Source organism: Hyla sarda, chromosome 5 (assembly GCF_029499605.1).
Source record: "Hyla sarda isolate aHylSar1 chromosome 5, aHylSar1.hap1, whole genome shotgun sequence".
Taxonomy (NCBI): domain Eukaryota; kingdom Metazoa; phylum Chordata; class Amphibia; order Anura; family Hylidae; genus Hyla; species Hyla sarda.
The window spans coordinates 120784101-120804816 of record NC_079193.1 but is presented as its reverse complement, the minus strand read 5'-3'; the positions used below and the strand labels follow the sequence as shown (position 1 = coordinate 120804816).

General features: G+C 41.0%; 1 protein-coding gene across 10 annotated transcripts in view; it reads right to left on the bottom strand.

Moving 5' to 3' along the window:
- The window catches only part of SLC12A7 (solute carrier family 12 member 7), an 870696-nt gene that overhangs the window by 443062 nt on the left and 406918 nt on the right, over positions 1–20716 (bottom strand). For all 10 annotated transcript variants that reach the window (XM_056520184.1, XM_056520194.1, XM_056520193.1 and 7 more), the window contains exon 4: positions 10847–10993. In XM_056520184.1, coding sequence (XP_056376159.1) covers positions 10847–10993 — 147 coding nt within the window. The remainder of the gene's footprint in view (positions 1–10846; positions 10994–20716) is intronic.

Here is a 20716-nt window from a genome sequence, read left to right as displayed (position 1 = left end):
CTACCCACGCCGCTCCTATTGGATGATGGTGTGCGCAACGACGTGATGACGTCGAATGAGAGCGCAGGGGATCCCGGCACGGAGAAGACACCGAGGAGGCAGGTAAGGTCCCTCCCGGTGTCCTGTAAGCTGTTCGGGACGCAGCGATTTCACCGCGGCGGTCCCGAACAGCCCGACTGAGCAGCCGGGTTAGTGTTATTTTCGCTTCAGACGCGGCGGTTAGGTTTGAAGGGTTAATACAGGGCATCACCGCGATCGGTGATGTCTTGTATTAGCGGCGGGTCCCGGCCATTGATGGCCGCAGGTATTCGCCGTATAAGACGCACCAACTATTCCCCCCCCAATTTTGGGGAAGAAAAAGTGCGTCTTATACGGCGAAAAATACGGTATGTTCCACAAAAACTTCCGAACGGCTAAAGATATTAACATGAAACTTGGCACACATGTTACTTATATGTCAACAACAAACATAGGATAGGTGATTTAACCCTTACTCACCCCCATTTGCCAGGGGCGGGGTTTATGTTTAAAGTCCTATACAAGTCTATGGAAAATATATGTTGCTGCATAACTTCCAAACAGCTGGAGATATTTCGATAATACTTGGTCACATGTTACTTATATGTCCACTTAAAATATAGGATAGTTAATTTAACCCTTAACTACCCCATTTGTGAGTGTCTGGGTTTTTGTTTAAAGTCCCATGCAAATTAATGGGAAATGTATGTTCCTACATAACTTCTGTACGTCTGGAGATATTTCAATACCTGGTACACATATTACAGGTCAGGATATGAGGACGGGATGGGAGGACGGGATGGGAGGACGGGATGGGAGGACGGGATGGGAGGACGGGATGGGAGGACGGGATGGGAGGACGGGATGGGAGGACGGGATGGGAGGACGGGATGGGAGGACGGGATGGGAGGACGGGATGGGAGGACGGGATAGGAGGACGGGATAGGAGGACGGGATAGGAGGACGGGATAGGAGGACGGGATAGGAGGACGGGATAGGAGGACGGGATAGGAGGACGGGATAGGAGGTTAGGAAATGACAACAATATATTAGGATGGGATATGAAGTCAAAAGCTTCCTCCTTTGATTATTTTCCTCCCCAACAAGGATTAGGAAGGAAAAAACAGGCAACGCCGGGTATTAAGCTAGTTGCTAATATAGTTGGAGAGTCATTACAGGCCAAAAAGAAATTTTTTTTTGCTTTTGTGCAGCGTCAAGGGCAAAGACATTTCCCTAATTTTAATTTTTTTCCTGAATGGTGTTAGAGAGAATTCTGTTGTTCCTCACAAAGCTGAATCCTTTGCTGGCCATAGACACAAAGCAATGCAGCTATGAGTCCCTTGTGGAATGTTATAAGGTAATAAGAGTTGATAGGTCTGCCTGACAAAAAATGAACATATTTAGGGTATAAACATGTTGCAGATACGCTACAGATTTTCTACAGAAGAAGGCAGAGGTGGATTCAACTGGAGGGGGTCATATCAAAGAAAGTGTTTATACTTCTCCCTTCTAGCTGGACCACTTCAGCAGAAAATGTGCCAAAAGGAGCAGATAATGTGCAGCATATCTGTATTGTGTGTTTCTACCCTTAACGACGAAGGACGTAAATGTATGTCCTAGTGAGGTGGTACTTAATGCACCAGGACGTACATTTACGTCCTAAGCATAACCGGGGGGAATCGGAGCGATGCGCGGATCATGTTGATCGCAGCCAGGGACCCGCCGGTAATGGCGGACACCCGCGATCTCGCGGATGTCCGCTATTAACCCCTCAGATGCCGTGATCAATACAGATCACGGCATCTGCAGCATCTCGGTCACTAAAATGAATGATCGGATTGCCCGCAGCGCTGCCGCGGCGATCCGATCATCCATCACGGCAGACGGAGGTCCCCTCACCTGCCTCCGCTGGCTTCCGGGAGTCTTCTGCTCTGATCTGCATTCCCGCAGACAAGAGCAGAAGATGACCGATAATGCTGATCAGTGCTATGTCCTATACATAGCACTGAACAGTATTAGTAATCGAATGATTGCTATAAGTAGTCACCTATGGGGACTATTAAAGCGAAAAATAAAAGTAAAAAAAATAAAGTAAAAAAATTATAAAAATGTGAAAAACTCCTTCCCCCAATAAAAACCAATTTCACCCCCAAAAAGTGTTAAAACAATATTTTATATACATATTTGGTATTGCCGCGTGCGTAAATATCTGAACTATTAAAATAAAATGTTAATGATACCGTACGGTGAACGGCATGAACGTAAAAAAAAAAAAAAATAGATGCTTTTTTATAACATTTTATTCCCCCCAAAAATAAAAAAATTTATTAAAAGTTTTATATAAGCAAATATGGTATCAATAAAAAGTACAGATCACGGCGCAAAAAATGAGCCCCATACTGCCACTTATACGGAAAAATGAAAGTTATAGGTCTTCAAAATAGAGGGATTTTAAATGTACTAATTTGGTTAAAAAGTTTGTGATTTTTTTAAGCGCAACAGTAATAGAAAAGTATGTTGTTATCATGGGTATCATTTTAATCGTATTGACCCAAAGAATAAATAACACATGTAATTTTGACCGTAAATTGTACGGCGTGAAAACAAAACCTTCCAAAATTAGCAAAATTGCGGTTTTCTTTTTTATTTCCCCACACAAATAGTATTTTTTTGGTTGTGCCATGAATTTTATGGTAAAGTGAGTGGTGGCATTACAACGGACAACTGGTCGCGCAAAAAACAAGCCCTCATACTAGTCTGTGGATGAAAATATAAAAGAGTTATGATTTTTTTAAGGCGAGGAGGAAAAAACGAAAACTTAAATAAAATGGTCTGCGTCCTTAAGGCCCAAAAGGGCTGCGTCCTTAACGGGTTAAAGACCAAGACCTATGACATAAATTAGCTGGACCAAAAATTCTAAAACCTAAATTCCCCAAACTGATGCCATTCTGACATTTATTGAGATTGTATACTTTTTTTCAAAGGAAAGGAAACTTTTATATATAGAGAGATTGGGATTTGGGGTGGAAAAATGTACACCATGTGGTCCTGGTACATAAGGACCAGGGGGGTACCTGTACGCCCTCCAGTTTTTCGGTCACCACCAGGCACCAAGCGGTGATTATGGGGGTCCTGAGACCTCCAAAATAATGGCAATCGCTCTGATTCGTTCCCGGCTCTGCTAATCCAAGAAGAGCAGGTGAACATGTGCACCTCCCCTGATCTCGACATCCCGAGATCAGCGCTGGCGAAAATGGGAATTATGACTTACCGATAATTCTGTTTTCTTGAATCATCACATCAGCACCACTTTTAGATTGCCCCATTGATCCTAAAGGAACAGGAAGCACAAAGAGGCTAAAAGGCCCCTCCCCAGACAACCCCTCAGTGTTCAGAAATTACTAAGAAGAATACATATATATATAACTAAACATATGTACACTACTTAGGGAGGGATTAAAGGGTGCTGATGTGATGATTCAAGAAAACAGAATTATCGGTAAGTCATCATTCTCATTTTTTATCTCATCATCACATCAGCACCACATGTCTAGGGAGGGACTACGGCTTGCAGCACTTTCCGTCAAAAAGCCAAATCCTGAGACAAGGCTACATGCAATTTGTAATGTTTAAAGAAGGTATGAGGGTAGACCAAGTCGCTGCCCTGCAAATCTGCTCTAATGAAGCAGAAGATTTTTCAGCCCAGGAGACTTCCATTGCTCTGGTTGAATGAGCTTTTAGATGTTCAGGAACTTGTTTCCCAGATCTTCTGTAAGCTTCAGCAATAGATAACTTCACCGATCTGGCAATAGAAGCTTTAGAGGCTTTCTTCCCTTTATTAGGGCCCTGGAACTGAATAAAGAGATTTAGATATTTTCTCCAATCCTTAGTCTGCTGTAAATAGAGAAGGATGGTTCTTCTGACATCCAATGAATGGAATATTTCTTCTTTTTTGTTTTTTGGAGAATTGCTAAAAAAGTTGGTAGGATAATATCTTGGGTTCTAGGAAAGTTTGTCACAACTTTTGGTAAAAAAAAATAAAAAAAAAAGCTGCATTTAGTTTTAGGATAATTCTGTCTTCAAGCACAATAAGGTAGGGTTCTTCAATTGAAAATGCTTGAATCTCACTCTTCTTGCTGTTGTGATGGCTGTCAGGAAGACTGCTTTCCAAGTTAGGAATTTCATGGAAGAGTATGAAAGTGGTTCAAATGGTTCTTTGGTAAGACTAGTGAGTACTAAATTTAGATCCCAAGGTAGAGAAAGGTTAGATATTTTTGGTTTTAGTCTTGTCACAGCACCAAAAAATATTCTGATCAACTTATGTTCTGCCATACTTGAGTCAAAGAAACAACCTAAGGCTGCTGTTCGTACTTTTAAAGTACTGATGGATAATCCCTTGTCAAGCCTATCTTGAAGAAAGTTTAAAATTTGAGGTATATCAGGGTTCAAAGGATTGGGAGGGGAGGAGCCACACCAAGAGACAAATGTTTTCCATTGTTTCCAGTAGATAGAAGAAGTTGTAGGTTTCTTGTTTTTTAATGGAGTGCCAGACATGTCCTCCTGCTAAGCCAGTACATGTCCAGGGCCATCTGAAGTTGGCTAGAGAGCATTTGGATGATCCAGAAGAGGATTGGGAGAATGTCATATGGTCAGATGAAACCAAAGTACATATTTTTGGGGAAAAACTCAACTCGTCGTGTTTGGAGGAGAAAGAATGCCGAGTTGCATCCAAAGAACACCATACCTACTGTGAAGCATGGGGGTGGAAACATCAAGCTTTGGGGTTGTTTTTCTGCCAAGGGACGAGGACGACTGATCAGTGTAAAGAAAAGAATGAATGGGGCCATGTATGGTCAGATTTTGAGTTAAAACCTCCTTCCATCAGCAAGGGCATTGAAGATGAAACGTGGCTGGGTTTTTCAGCATGAAATGATCCCAAACACACCGCCTGAGCAATGAAGGAGTGGCTTCATAAGAAGCATTTCAAGGTTCTGAAGCGGCCTAGCCAGTCCCCAGATCTCAACCCCATGTCCTTTGGAGGGAGTTGAAAGTCCGTGTTGCCCATTCTTTAAAAATCAGACAATGTGATTTTATGGATTTTTTTTCTCATTATGTATCTCATAATTGAGGTATACCTATGATGAAAATTACAGGCCTCTCATCTATTTAAGTGGGAGAACTTGCACAATTGGTGGCTTGATCTATGAGTCACACAGCAGTTTGCTGTCTGGGCATTCTGGGATTTGTAGATTTGCAACACCTGGAGGGCCATAGTTTGGGGATCACTGTGCAGTTGTCGCTAAACTGTAGCCCTCCAGATGTTGCAAAGCTACAAATCCCAGCATGCCTAAACAGCAAACAGCTGTCTCGGCATGCTGGGAGTTGTAGATGCGTACAGGGTACATTCACACGGGCGAGTTTACAGTAAGTTTCCTGCTTGAAGTTTGAGCTGTGGCAATTTTTTTGTCGCAGCGCAAGCTCCTAGCGGGAAACTCACTGTAAACCTCCGCCAGTGCGAATGTACCCTAAAAACACTACACTACACGAACACATAATAAAGGGTAAAACACAACACAATGCCCCTTACACGGTCCCCTCCAATAAAAATGAAAAACGTATTGTATGGCAGTGTTTCCTAAACAGAGCCTCCAGCTGTTGCAAAACAACAATTCCCAGCATTTCGGGACAGCCACTGACTGTCCAGGCATGCTGGGAGTTTAGCAACAGCTTGAGGCACCCTGTTTGGGACTCAGTGGAGTAGAATACCCTTATGTCCACCCCTTTGCAATCCACAATTTAGTCCTCAAATGTGCATGGCGCTCTCTCACTTCAGAGCCCTGTCATATCTCAAGGAAACAGTTTAGGGCCACATGTGGGGTATTTCCATACTTGGGAGAAATTGCACTACAAATTTTGGGGCTTTTTCTTCTTTTACCCCTCATGAAAAGGAAAAGTTGGGGGGCTACACCAGCCTGTTAGTGTAAAAAAAAAATTAAAAAAAATTACACTAACATGTAACTAACACTAACATTTATTTTCACAAAAGGTAAAAGGAAAAAAAGACCCCCAAAATGTGTAACACAAATTCTCCTGAGTACGGAAATACCCCATATGTGGGCGTAAAATGCTCTTCAGATGCATAACAAGGCTCAGGAGTGAGAGTGCACTATGTACATTTGAGGCCTAAATTGGTGATTTGCACAGGGGTGGCTGATTTTACAGCGGTTCTGAGATAAACGCAAAAAAATAAATACCCACATGTGACCCCATTTTGAAAACTACACCCCTCACGGAATGTAACAAGGAGTATAGTGAGCCTTCACACCCCACAGGTGTTTAATGAAAATTCTTCAAAGTTGGATAGAAAAATGAAAAAAAAAAATGCTGGTGTTACCCTAAATTTTTCATTTTCACAAGGGAAAATAGGAAAAAAAAGCCCCCCAAAATTTGTAACCCCATTTCTTCTGAGTAAGAACACACCCCATATGTGGCTATAAAGTGCTCTCCTGGCGCACTACAATGCTCAGAAGAGAAGGAGTGCCATTGGGCTTTTGAAGAGAACATTTGTCCAAAATTGAAGGCCACATGTGTTTACAAAGCCCCCATAGTGCCAGAACAGTGAGCATTTACGCCCCACAGGTGTCTTGACAGATTTTTGGAAAAGTGGTCCGTGAAAATGAAAAATTTAATTTTTCATTTGCACAGCCCACTGTTCCAAAGATCTGTCAAACGCCAGTGGGGTGTAAATACTCACTGCACCCCTTATCAAATTCTGTAAGGGGTGTAGTTTCCAAAATGGGGTCACATGTGGGGGGTCCACTCTTCTGGCATCACAGTGGGCTTTGTAAAAGCACATGGCCCCTGACTTCCAATCCAAACAAATTCACTCTCCAAAAGCTCAATGGTGCTCCTTCTCTTTTGAGCATTGTAGTTCAACAGCAGAGCACTTGACGTCCACACATGGGGTATTTCCATACTCAGAAGAAATGGGGTTACAAATTTTGGGGGTCATTTTCTCCTATTACCCCTTGTAAAAATGTAAAATTTGGGGGAAAACCAGCATTTTAGTGAAAAAAAAAAAGTTTTTCTCATTTACACATCCAACTTTAACAAAAACACTCGCTGTACCCCTTGTTACGTCCATACTATTTAATAAATAGTATGCCATGTGCTTTTTTTTTTTTGCTGTGCTGGCACCATAAGGGCTTCCTAAATGCGACATGCCCACCAAAAACAATTTCAGCAACATTTGCTGTCCAAAAGCCAAATGTGACTCCTCCTCTTCTGAGCTTTGTATTTTGCCCGTAGATCATTTTACCTCCTAACATGGGGTATTTCCATACTGAGAAGAGATGGGGTTACAAATTTTGGGGGGCATTTTCTCCCATTACATTTTGTAAAAATTGTAAATTTGGGAAAAAAACTGCACTTGTGAAATTTTTTTATTTTTTATTTACACATCCGACATTAACGAAAAGTCATCAAACACCTGTGGGGTGTTAAGGCTCACTGGACCCCTTGATACGTGCCTTAAGGGGTGTAATTTCCAAAATGGTATGCCATGTGGGCTTTTTTCTGCTGTTCTGGCACCATAGGGGCTCCCTAAATGTAACATGCCCCCAAAAACGATTTCATTAAAATTAACTCTCCAAAATCACATTGTTGCTCCTTCCCTTCTGAGCCCTCTACTGCGCCCGCCGAACCCTTGACATACACATATGAGGTATTTCCTTACTTGAGAGAAATTGGGTTACACATTTTGGGGGGGACTTTTTCTCCTATTACCCCTTGCATAAATTCAAAAACTGGGTCTACAAGAACATGAGAGTGTAAAAATGAAGATTTTGAATTTTCTCCTTCACTTTGTTGCTATTCCTGTGAAACACCTAAAGGGTTAACACATTTACTGAATGTCATTTTGAATACTTTGAGGAGTGCAGTTTTTATAATGGGGTCATTTGCGGGGTATTTCTAATATGAAGGCCCTTCAAATCCACTTCAAATCTGAACTGGTCTCTGAAAAATTTCGATTTTCAAAATTTTGTGAAAAATTGGAAAATTGCTGCTGAACTTTGAAGCCCTCTGATGTCTTCCAAAAGTATAAACATGTCAACTTTATGATGCAAACATAAAGTAGACATATTGTATATGTGAATCAATATATCATTTATATGGTATGTCTATTTTCCTTACAAGCAGAGAGCTTCAAATTAAAAAAAATGCTAAATTTTCTATTTTTTCATTAAATTTTGGAATTTTTCACAAAAACCATCTCTGAATCAGAATGAAAGGTAAATGCATCCCAGAGTTATTAATGCTTAAAGTGACAGTGGTCAAAAAATGGCCGGGTCATACACGGAAAATTGGCTGGGTCTTTAACCCCTTAAGGACTCAGCCCATTTTGGCCTTAAGGACTCAGACAATTTAATTTTTACTTTTTTAATTTTTTCCTCCTCGCCTTCTAAAAATCATAACTCTTTTATATTTTCATCCACAGACTAGTATGAGGGCTTGTTTTTTGCGCGACCAGTTGTCCTTTGTAATGACATCACTCATTATATCATAAAATGTATGCCGCAACCAAAAAACACTATTTTTGTGGGGAAATTAAAACGAAAAACGCAATTTTGCTAATTTTGGAAGGTTTTGTTTTCACGCCATACAATTTATGGTAAAAATGATATGTGTTCTTTATTCTGAGGGTCAATACGATTAAAATGATACCCATTATTATATATATTTATATTATTGTTGCGCTTAAAAAAAATCACAAACTTTTTAACCAAATTAGTACGTTTATAATCCCTTTATTTTGATGACCTCTAACTTTTTAATTTTTCCGTATAAGTGGCGGTATGGCGGCTCATTTTTTGCGCCATGATCTGTACTTTTTTTTGATACCACATTTGCATATAAAAAACTTTTAATACATTTTTAATAATTTTTTTTAAAATAAAATGTATTAAAAAAGTAGGAATTTTGGACTTTTTTTTTTTTCGTTCACGCCGTTCACCGTACGGGATCATTAACATTTTATTTTAATAGTTCGGACATTTACGCACGCGGCGATACCAAATATGTCTATAAAAAATGTTTTTTACGCTTTTTGGGGGTAAAATAGGAAAAAACGGACGTTTTACTTTTTTATTGGGGGAGGGGATTTTTCACTTTTTTTTTACTTTTACATTTTTTTTTACACTTGAATAGTCCCCATAGGGGACTATTCATAGCAATACCATGATTGCTAATACTGATCTGTTCTATGTATAGGACATAGAACAGATCAGTATTATCGGTCATCTCCTGCTCTGGTCTGCTCGATCACAGACCAGAGCAGGAGACGCCGGGAGCCGCACGGAGGAAGGAGAGGGGACCCCCGTGCGGCGTTATGAATGATCGGATCCCCGCAGCAGCGCTGCGGGCGATCCGATCGTTCATTTAAATCGCGAACTGCCGCAGATGCCGGGATCTGTATTGATCCCGGCACCTGAGGGGTTAATGGCGGACGCCCGCGAGATCACGGGCGTCGGCCATTGCCGGCGGGTCCCTGGCTGCGATCAGCAGCCGGGATCAGCTGCGCATGACACGGGCATCGCTCCGATGCCCGCGGTTATGCTTAGGACGTAAATGTACGTCCTGGTGCGTTAAGTACCACCTCACCAGGACGTACATTTACGTCCTGCGTCCTTAAGGGGTTTAAAAAAAATAAAATAAAAAAAAATACATTAATCTCTAAAACACTACTAATGATATATTGACTGAAGGAGAGTCACTGACTGACAAGGATTTCTTTCACTAACCCTCCCCAAGTGTTATTTTTCCATCACTAAAGAAGCAATTTAAAGGACATCTGCAGCAAAATACATCCACAGGATAGGGGATAAGTGTTTGATCGCAGGGGGGTCCGACCGCTCGAACCCCCTGCAATCTCCTGCACGGGGCCACGGCTCTGCAGCGGCTCCCCCGTGCAGGAGGCATGCCAGGCGCAGCATGACGTCGCGGCTGACACGCCTCCTCCATGTAATGTGGGGAATGGGAGGACTACAGTACCCAGAAAGATTATCAGAATTAGAGTTGTTTAGTTTAGAAAAAAGAAGGCTTAGGGGCGACCTAATAAATATGTATAAATATATCAGGGGACAGTACAGAGATCTCTTTCATGATCTATTTATACCCAGGACTGTATCTATAACAAGGGAGCATCCTTTACGTTTAGAGGAAAGAAGGTTTCTACACCAGCACAGATGGGGGTTCTTTACTGTAAGAGCAGTGAGACTGTGGAATTCTCTGCCTGAGGAGGTGGTCATGGTGAACTCTGTAAAACTGTTCAAAATGGGACTGGATGCATTTTTGGAGAATAATAACATTGCTGGTTATGTATACTAGATTTATAAGGACAGAACGTTGATCCAGGGATTTATTCTGACTTCCATATTTGGAGTCAGGAAGGAATTTTTACCTCTAGTATGAAGGTTTTTTGCCTTCCTCTGGATCAACTCAACTCAGTAGGGACTTATTAGGGGTATAGGTTAAACTTGATTGACTCTGGTCTTTTTTCAACCTTATGAACTATGTTACTATGTATCTCTATGGGAGAGGCGGGGAGGCAGCGTCCGTGCCTCCCCGCCTCTCCCATAGAACTGTATGGGGAGGGGGCATGGAGGGGCGTACTGTCGACCTCAGAGAGGTTGACGCTACGCGCACTAGCCGCTCACATAGAGCGGCAATGCAGAGGCCCCGTTTGGGAGATCACGCGGGGGACAAATGGTGCTATCAGGTACAGAAACAGAAATGAATACAAGCTTTAAAACTTAGAATACCAACTTACACATAAGCAGCACATCAGGACGATGCAGAAAGACTCTAGAACTCCTGCAGTTCCAACTATCCAGGTCAATCTCAGAAAAAGAATGACGCCAAGAATGTTTTGTAAGCAAGGCAAGTATACTCCAATGAATGTCCCCATTCGAGTTTCCTGAGAAAAAAAAAAAAGATTGATCAGTAACTGTAAGGCATTTTTTACCATATATATTTATTATACGTTATTTAACTGCACATATATTCTTGAAACTGATTGCATGCATAAAAAATTGTTAAAGATTGTCATGGCGTACTTTAATGGACCAAAAGGGTTCTTAGCTGTAGCACAACATTGATTAGTGTTATCAGCGTTCCATTGCTCCAGGTTGCCATGACTTCCTGGAGCATTGGAGCGCTGATCTGATAGCAAGCAGGAAAGTAAGGGCCCTGCTTCAATGTAATTTGGCAGTCCCATTCACACAGCAGAATATTCACGGCGGACATTCTGCAGCTAAAATTTTGCATTTAAATAAAATATTGTTTATGTCTTACATTTTTGTGGAATTCGGCTGGAGAAGCCCATTAAAGTCTATGCAGATTTGTGTGAATTTCTTGCATTAAAAGGACAAAAAATAGTCTGCGCTGAGAGGGACTTAACTCTGCATATTGAATGAGGTGTCAGTGTCTATGAGCAATTATCTATGCATACCTGTAGTGGAGTGACGAGCCTCAATAGTACTCTAAATTGGAAATGACGGAGTGATCAAATGATGACTATAGAAAAAATAGCATAAAATGAGTACTCACTAAATGAACATGGATTGGAAATAAATTACCATAAACTATTACTATTATTAAGTACGTGCATTTCCATAACTGCAGCGATACGATGCATCAAGCAAATACTCTAAAACCTACTTCTATCATCACACTGTGTACCAGGTACAGAGTAATAGTTTATAGCAATTTATTTCCAATCCAAGTTCATTTGGTGAGTACTCATTTTATGCTATTTTTCCTATAGTCATCATTTGATCACTCCGTCATTTCCAAAGTACAGTACTATTGAGGCTCGTCACCCCACTACAGATATGCATAGATAATTGCTCACAGACACTGACACCTCATTCAATACCCACAGTTAAGTCCCTCTCAGCGCAGACTATCGTTTATCATTTTAGTGTTCTATACAAATAGTACCACAATACAGGTATCGGTACTTATAATTGGGCAGCAGATTGGGCATCAATATCCACTATTCCTAATACAGCACTTGTGACAACAGTCTATATTTGATAATTTTGTGCATTATTAGTGCGAAATGCAACTTTTGCATTGAATAAAGGCACACTTCTTACATGCCCTGGTGAATCATGTGGAAATTCCGCTAATAAATGCAGACGCAGAGTTCACAAATCTATTCGGAATTTCTGCCATGCGAACATAGTGTAAACATGATGTTTTGTTATAGTGAATGTAGATAAATGAGGACTATTGCCTTAGGCTAAAAAAACAAAGCAAAATTGGAGCGCGATCCTTGTGCGTTATCCAAGGACAGTTGAACATTAGAAGGTGAAGTATAGTTATGCTCAGAGCACAACATCTAACATCGCATGTAATGTAGAAGTGGGTCAGCAGCCCTGGAGTACCTAATTTTCTCCAGGTCTCCGCAAACAGTAGTGGTGATTGCATTAGAAAAAGCTCTCCAATCCTGGCACTTCTCCCAATAAAATTGGATTTCTATTCTTTCATCATACATTTATACAGTGATTAGCAGCAATCCACAAGTTTTGAGCTCGAACTGAGCTCTTTCTCAAGACATGCGTAGCATAAAACAGAAAATTACCACATTATATAAATATATACAGGTAAAACTTTTGTGTCATCATTAGGCTCGGGAACAAACCATTTACACCGAACTGACAGCTTCAGTACCGGGTGTGGTAACATGGTGGATTCATCCTGCAACCGGATACTTGTAGTCCACAATTAGAATAATAAAATATGTGAAATGTGAAAGCACATATTTCATTATGATAATTGTGGACTACAAGCATCCGGTTGCAGGATAAACCTGCCGTGTTACTACACCCAGTACTGAAGCTGTCAATTGGGTGCACTGGATATGGTTTGTTCCCGGGCCTAAAGATGACACATAAGTTTTACCTGTATATACGTATATGGATATAATGTGGTCATTTTCTGTTTTATGCTATGCACATCTTGAGAAAGAGCTCGGTCTGAGCTTGAAACATGCTGATTGCTGCTAATCACTGTATATATGTATGATATGAAAAATCCAATTTTATTGGGAGAAACACCAAGACTGGAGAGTTTTTTTTTTCTAATCCAAACACTATTTCCTTGTCTCTGCATTCTATTTATGCTCTCCCCTTTTCAAGTGAAAATGTGTGTGGTAGGTGGAGCTTCTGACTGTCACATGATTTGTTTTGAACTTCATTTCCCACCAGTAATTAGTACAGAAGTTCATTCCTGTGCAACATACTAAGAGTCAACATCCATGATCAACAGTAGGGTTAAGGTTAAACTTGAGTCCTTTTTTTTTTAAATTTTATTTTTTTCAACCTTACAATCTTTATAACTATGAGGGGAATCTAATCTCCGTTATGGTAAAGATATCTCTTCTCTCCTCAAACATACATGGTGCAGTGTTATTAAAGTCAATAACATCCTTCCCCTCCCCTCCTGCCGTAGTTTTACAAACTGTACTATAGAAGCTTTAGCAGTACATAATATTATATGAGTTATATTTACCTCATCCTGGCCAGTGAATATTCAGCCATACTTTTTCATATATATTAATTGCCGTGAATTATGTACTTCTAGAAGGTTCTGTGAGGTCAGTGTAGCACCTGTATGCTGTAATCTATTTGGCCATATATTCATTCACTGTATTGGAGGAGAACTGAGCAACGGAGTATGCCTGAAAAGAAGAGGAAACTGCCTACAAGAGGAAACCCATGACAACAAGCAAAGAAAAAGATAACATCCAGCCTATATTGGTAGGGCTGCTATTAGAAAAAGATCAATTTCTCATAATTACTTGTGCTTGCAAATATGTTTAATACATTATGTGAAGTTAGTTTAGACCTATTTATCTTTTTGGTAAAACCCCTTTAAAGGAGTTACCCAATCTAAAAGATGTAGCCGCAAGATAAGGGATAAGTGTCAGTTTGCAGCGGTACAGTGTTCGTGTATCACAGAGATGCATGGAGGGGGTGTGTCAGTTATCACTTTGTGCCGTGGTCGACACACTTTATTCATGCAGAGAGTCGGGGCATCGGGCAGGAGATTGTGGGAGGTCGCAGCAGTTGGAACCCTCATAATCTGACAATGTAGAAGATACGTTTTCGAAAACTGGAATACTCCTCGTGCTTATCACAGAGAATTAATTGTAGTAAATTTTACAATGGGATAACTACTGTAAAAATTTGGATTCAGGGTGTCTAGAAAATGTTTCCAAAAAATGTCAATATTAATGTTTTATTTAAAAAAAATTGTTTTTTTTAGCAATTAAAATGATGGATACTCTGACATAATATGATTAAGAATGTGAAGTAACCCTTTCTTACTTATTAGCAAAATCTTAGTCAATAGGGCCACATACTGGTCAGTAAAAGGTATAGACAGTAACAGAAATATGGAATCTGACAATGTAGCAGATCAGATCCCCACCCCTTAGTGGTTTATTGGCTAATCTATCTGATCAAGAAGAGAAAATCTTGGAATACTCTTTGTGTGGTTTGAGAAGGGAAGAGACTGATCCTGAGGTTTATAGATTTCTGTAAAGGTATAACTTTAGTGAGTCTGCAGTTACTAACAACTATATGAACAGAAAGAGCTTATAACATCTTTGGAACATATTTTAGCCCAAATTAGATAAGCATGCAAAACTCCCCTCTGCATAGCCATTAATAAATAAGAACATACTATTATTTCAGGCTAAGTTTTGCTACAAATGATTTCTCCAAGTAGATACTATACCGGTTAAGCTGTTCCATGATTCAATAACTTTCATATTTAATGTACCTTGATACATTACAATATGCAACTGCATGCATGTTACATTCTGTTGATGATTGTACTGCCACCTAGAGATCAATCTGAATATTGTTTAGTTGAGTTGTACTGGGGCAGTTTACTTCCCTCTAGTGGGGAAATTTAGGCATTACTAAGATTTGGGTATGTTAGTTTAACACAACATATTGAATCTTTAGTGTACATCTATTTTTATACAACTTTTTTGAGAATTTTTCTTACAATATCAATATACAAATTCGCCAGATAGGCTAAGTACAAAAGTATACACTCTACCAGGAGTAGGTAAAACAGAGCAGTGAGTAAAACAATGAGACAATGAAACATTCTGTACTCTGTGCTGGCACATAAAAACACTACAACAAAGAACAACAACATCTAACTGACCTTGGTAGGTCAAAAAACTATAACAAGGCTCAATACCTACAGAAAAGTGAGTGCTTTACATTAATGGAAACTGTCACTAAACTTCCCCCGCACTAACCAGAGGTACTGGCTGGTAGTGCGGGGGACGTTGATCAATATGCTGCCTACTATGCCCTGATCCGTCAAGCCGTTATCTTAATTATTCCTGATATGCAAATGATCTAACTGGCATGGGCGGGGTTACATGCCTCCATCTGGCACTGTGTACACCCTGAAGCGGCCTCAGCGCAGTGGAGTCCTGTACAGACCGGGAAGGAGAGGGAGCAGAGGGAGGGGATGAATATTCATAAGCCGGGTGGTGCTGTTGATGAGCAGAGCTGACTTAACACTGCCAGATGGAGGCATGTAACCCCGCCAGTGCCAGTTAGAAGATAATTTGCTTATCAGGAATAATGAAGACAACGGGCAAATGGCTGGACAGATCCAGGCATGGTAGGCAGCATATTGATCAGTGTCCCCCACACTACCAGCCAGTACCTCTGGTTAGTGCGGGGGGAGTTTAGTGACAATTTTCCTTTAAGTAATCCTAATGAGAGCAGAGTACAAATTCTTAAGTGCTCAAGGATTAAAATTGTAAACATTTAGACCATGCACAGGAGAAGCGGGGAAGGCTATTGGAGGCAATAGAGTGCTCCATGAGGCAATTATGATGCGTGGAATTAAGGTCAGGTAGTTCCAAACTCTTCCATTTTGCAGCTATGTTAGACTTAGTTACTGTCAGAAAGTGGACTTTCAGTGTCACATAAGGTAAGGATAGGTCATCAAGACAGAGGTGCAAGTGAGCCACTTCCGGACCCCATGGCATTGTATACCCTACTTTAGTACACAATTTACTATACATGTTTCCACAGGTCGCGAATGCCACCACAGTCCCACCACACATGGAACAGTGTGCTGATCTGAAGAACTCCAGCAATCGTCTGAACAACCCGGGTAAATCTTTGACAGCCTATAGTGGGGGGAGATACCACCTATATAATAGTTTCCTTCCCACCTCAAGGGAGACACACCTAGAAATTTTGAAGCTTAGGGCGAACACATAAGCCCACTGTAAGTCACAGAAAGAACAGCCCAAATCAGACTACCACCTGTTGCGGAAGGAAAGAGGCTCAACATCAGGTAATAGCAACTGGTAGCTTCTGGATATTGCCTTTGTTAGGGCCTTAGAGCCAAAAAAAAATAAAAATAAAAAAATAAAAAAAAATCTGAACAAAAAACTGGTGCCCCAATTGGTAGATTAAGGGAGGAGAAATGCTGCAATTGTAAGAATTTGCAGAGGGAAGGTCATACTTTTGCCTTACTTGTTCAAAGATCATAAGCCCTGATTCACCCAGCATGTCAGCATAAGTAAAAATGCCTCCCCGTCTCAATCTGTCGTAACAAGAATCCAATATCTGGGTCTGGATAAAAGTCAAGGGAAAATAGTAAATGACCAGGAGTAAGTGAGTTCCTAACCACAGAGAGCGTTGCCGCCACTGTAGGGTATGGAGACACAGGGGGCATGGAGGACAATCTGGAGATCCACAAAGCCCCTTTCAGAGAACCCTCAAGAATCAAGTCAGATTCAATTTCAACCCATTGTTTCGTGGTGTCATTAAGCCACGAGAATTGAGTTTGATCCAAAAGAGTTGCATGGTGGTATCTCTGTAAGTCGGGACAACACAGACCTCCTCTCTCCACCGGGATATTTAGCAACCAGTCAGTCGTCCCCAGTGTTTTCCCATTTAATACATAATGCCAGCCTGGATTTTTCCTCCCCATGTGCATAACCTTACATTTATAACTTTTGAACCTCATCTTCCACTTCTCAGCCCAAAACTCCAGCCTATCCAGATCCATTTGTAACAGTGCACTGTCCTCTACAGTATTGTGTTAACCATTTTACAGAGCTTAGTATTATCTGCAAAGATTGCTACTTTACTTCCCTTACTTTTCTTACTTCTCTTTAAAAATCTTAACCCTTCCAGTACTTATCAGCTGCTGCATGTTCCAGGGGAAGTTCTTTTCTTTTTGAATTTCTTTTCTGTCTGACCAAAGTGCTCTCTGCTGACACCTCAGTCCATGTCAGGAGCTGTCCAGAGTAGGAGAGGTTTGCTATGGGGATTTGCTCCTGCCCCAAACAGTTCCTGATATGGACAGAGGTGTCAGCAGAGAGCACTTTGGTCAATCATGAAAGAAATTCAAAGAGAAAATAACTTCCTCTGGAGCATACAGCAGCTGATAAATACTGGAAGGGTTAAGATTTTTAAATAGAAGCAATTTACAAATGTCTTTAATTTTCTGACACCAGCTGATTTAAAAAAATATATATATGTTTTCCACCGGAGTACCCCTTTAACCTCTTAGGGACCAAGAACGTACCGGTACGTCCCGAGTCATTTCCCTTTCTATAACGTGGGGCCACGATGTGGCCCCGCATCATAGCGGGTCAGGCCCGGCCTCTAACAACGCCCGGGAACCGTGGCTAATAGCGCGCGGCAATGATCGCGGTGCCACACGCTATTAACCCTTTAATTAATTAACCGTCTAAAGTAAAAGTAAATCACTGCCGGTTAGCTCAGGGGGCTGTTTCGGGATCGTTGCGGCAAAATCGCGGCATCCCGAACAGCTCTGGGACACGAGGAGAGTCTCCTACCTTGCCTCCTGGTGTCCGATCGCCGAATGACTGCTCAGTGCCTGAGATCCAGGCATAAGCAGTCAAGCGGCAGAATCATTGATCACTGGTTTCCTATGAGAAACCAGTGATCAATGTAAAAGATCAGTGTGTGCAGTGTTATAGCCCCCTATGGGAGCTATAACATTGAAAAAAAAAAGTGAAAAACTTTTCCCTTATAAAAGTTTGAATCACCCCCCCCTTATCCATAAAAAAAAACTGTAAATAAAAATAAAAACAGACATATGTGGTATCACCGCCTGCGGAAATGTCCGAATTATAAAAATAATAACATTGATTACCGCACAGTCAATGGCGTACGTGCAAAAAAATCCCAAAAGTCCAAAATAGTGTATTTTTGGTCACTTTTTATATCATGAAAAAATGAATAAAAAGCCATCAACAAGTCCGATCAATACAAAAATGGTACCGCTAAAAACTTCAGATCACGGCGCAAAAAATGAGCCCTCATACTGCCCCATATGCAGTAAAATAAAATAAAAGTTATAGGGGTCAGAAGATGACAATTTTAAACTTATACATTTTCCTGCATGTAGTTATGATTTTTTTTGACAAAATGAAAACCTATGTAAGTAGGGTATCATTTTAATCATATGGACCTACAGAATAAAGAGAATGTGTCATTTTTACCGAAAAATGTACTACATAGAAACAGAAGCCCCCAAAATTTACAAAATGGCGTTTTTTCTTTTTTCAATTTTGTCTCAATTATGTTTTTTTTTCCCGTTTCGCCGCAGATTTTTGGGTAAAATGACTGATGTCATTACAAAGTAGAATTGGTGGCGCAAAAAATAAGCTATCACATGGATTTTTAGGTGTAAAATTGAAAGGGTTATGATTTTTTAAAGGTAAGGAGGAAAAAATGAAAGTGCAAAAACAGAAAAAACCCTGGTCCTTAAGAGGTTAATACATATATTAAATAGAATAGGACCCAAAACTGACCCCTGTGGCACCTCACAAGTAACAGTCACCCAATCAGAATAAGTACCATTAATAATAGTCATTTGATAGCTGTTAGGGCAGTAATATCAGGAAGTATTACTTTACTGGGAGAGTAGGGGGATGCATGGAATAGCCTTCCTGCAGAAGTGGTCGCAGCAAATACATTGAAGGAGTTTAAACATGCATGGGATAAGCATAAGGCTATCCTTCATATAAGATAGGGATAGGTATAAGGCTATCCTTCATATAAGATAGGGCCAGGGACTATTGATAGGATTCAGATTATTGGGCAGACTAGATGGGCCAAATGTTTATTATCTGCCGACACATTCTATGTTTCCATGAAAATGTGTGCTGCGTAGGGAAAAGCTCACACGGTGGGGGTCGGCAATGACAGTATTCACACAGGCAGTTGGTTTCAAACGTCCAAAAGGATGTTTATTTATGTGATTTTCAGCACAAAGTACAGTGCAAACAAAACAACAAAACCTAAGCCTGTCTGGCTCTAACTAAACATCAGGATACCTCACTATCCTACTGTGGGCCCAATGTCTGGCCCCAAGCAAAATTTGCCCCAAGCAAAGTGTCCAGTGTTCAGACCTGGTGGGTTTTAGCTGCAGTCCTGCTTGTGGCTGTTTCTCCTCTGTCTCTCCAGCAATCGGCAGCCAACCAACCTCACCTGAGGACACCTTGAAATAGGGAAACCGATAGTGGACTGGAGCACTCCCACATCCAACCTGTCCTCCAGTCCAGGAAATCCAGCCAATGAAGCTAAGCAAGAGAGTCGTAGCAGACTATGCTCTGCTAAAGCAGCATATATCCTTCTGGATTTCCTTTATCGTGCCTGGCTGAGAAAACCAGGCGAAATATACAGCCCATCCACCACTTTCCCTTACACTTTACCAAAGCTGTTTTAGAGACTTAATGGCTTGGCTCTAAGAACCTCAGTCTCTGTGATAGGAATAGAAAGATCATGCAATAAATCAGTCCAGTCCATCCAGTAAAAAAAGAGACAGTAGAGCATATAGGTGACACATCATGAATTGGTCTTTTAAATTATACAGTGCACTGTAATAGTCTACCCGTACATTTGATATACCTTTAGGGTCCAGGATTATGTCTCTATTTTCATTGTAGATATAGGAGATACGGATTTTAGCCTGATGGGCCTTTAATTGCCAGGGTAAGAAGCCACCAGGTCTGCTGTCTTGCCAGTAGTAGGACAATCGGAGATGATGCAGGGCTAAGTCAAACTTACGCGATTGTAAGGAGTGAAGTGTAGCAGTAAATTCAGAGAACTAACTGGCCCTCTCAGGGTCAAACTGTCGTTTGTTATGATTATGTAAGTCTGCCAGTAGTTGTTGAACGACTTAAAGAGCTCAGGTAGCTTGTTTTTTAAAGTGAGAAGCTTGCTTTATAAAATGGCCTCTAATAGTCGCCTTCATAAGGTAGTGGCAGTCATTTCTCCATTGTCGTTATTAGGATGATGTAGCACATAGTAATTAATGTACCACACTGAGCCATAAGAGAAAGAGTGGTACTCTTTAAGATTAAGGGAGATATGGGGGCGTGGCCTGCATGGGGAACTGAGCGGATGTGTGTGCGCCGAGCTCCCACTACCCGCTGACAATTACCCCGATTTCTACCCCTGAGGCTCGGATAATACTCACCCACAGTGGCGGTCTGTGGTCCAGACGATCTCTTGCAGCTTCTGACGAGGTCCCACGGCAGTTCTCCCGAGTCCTGGTGGCAGTGTGTGGATCACTGGAGGTGACGGGCGGCAGCTGTTCCGATGCT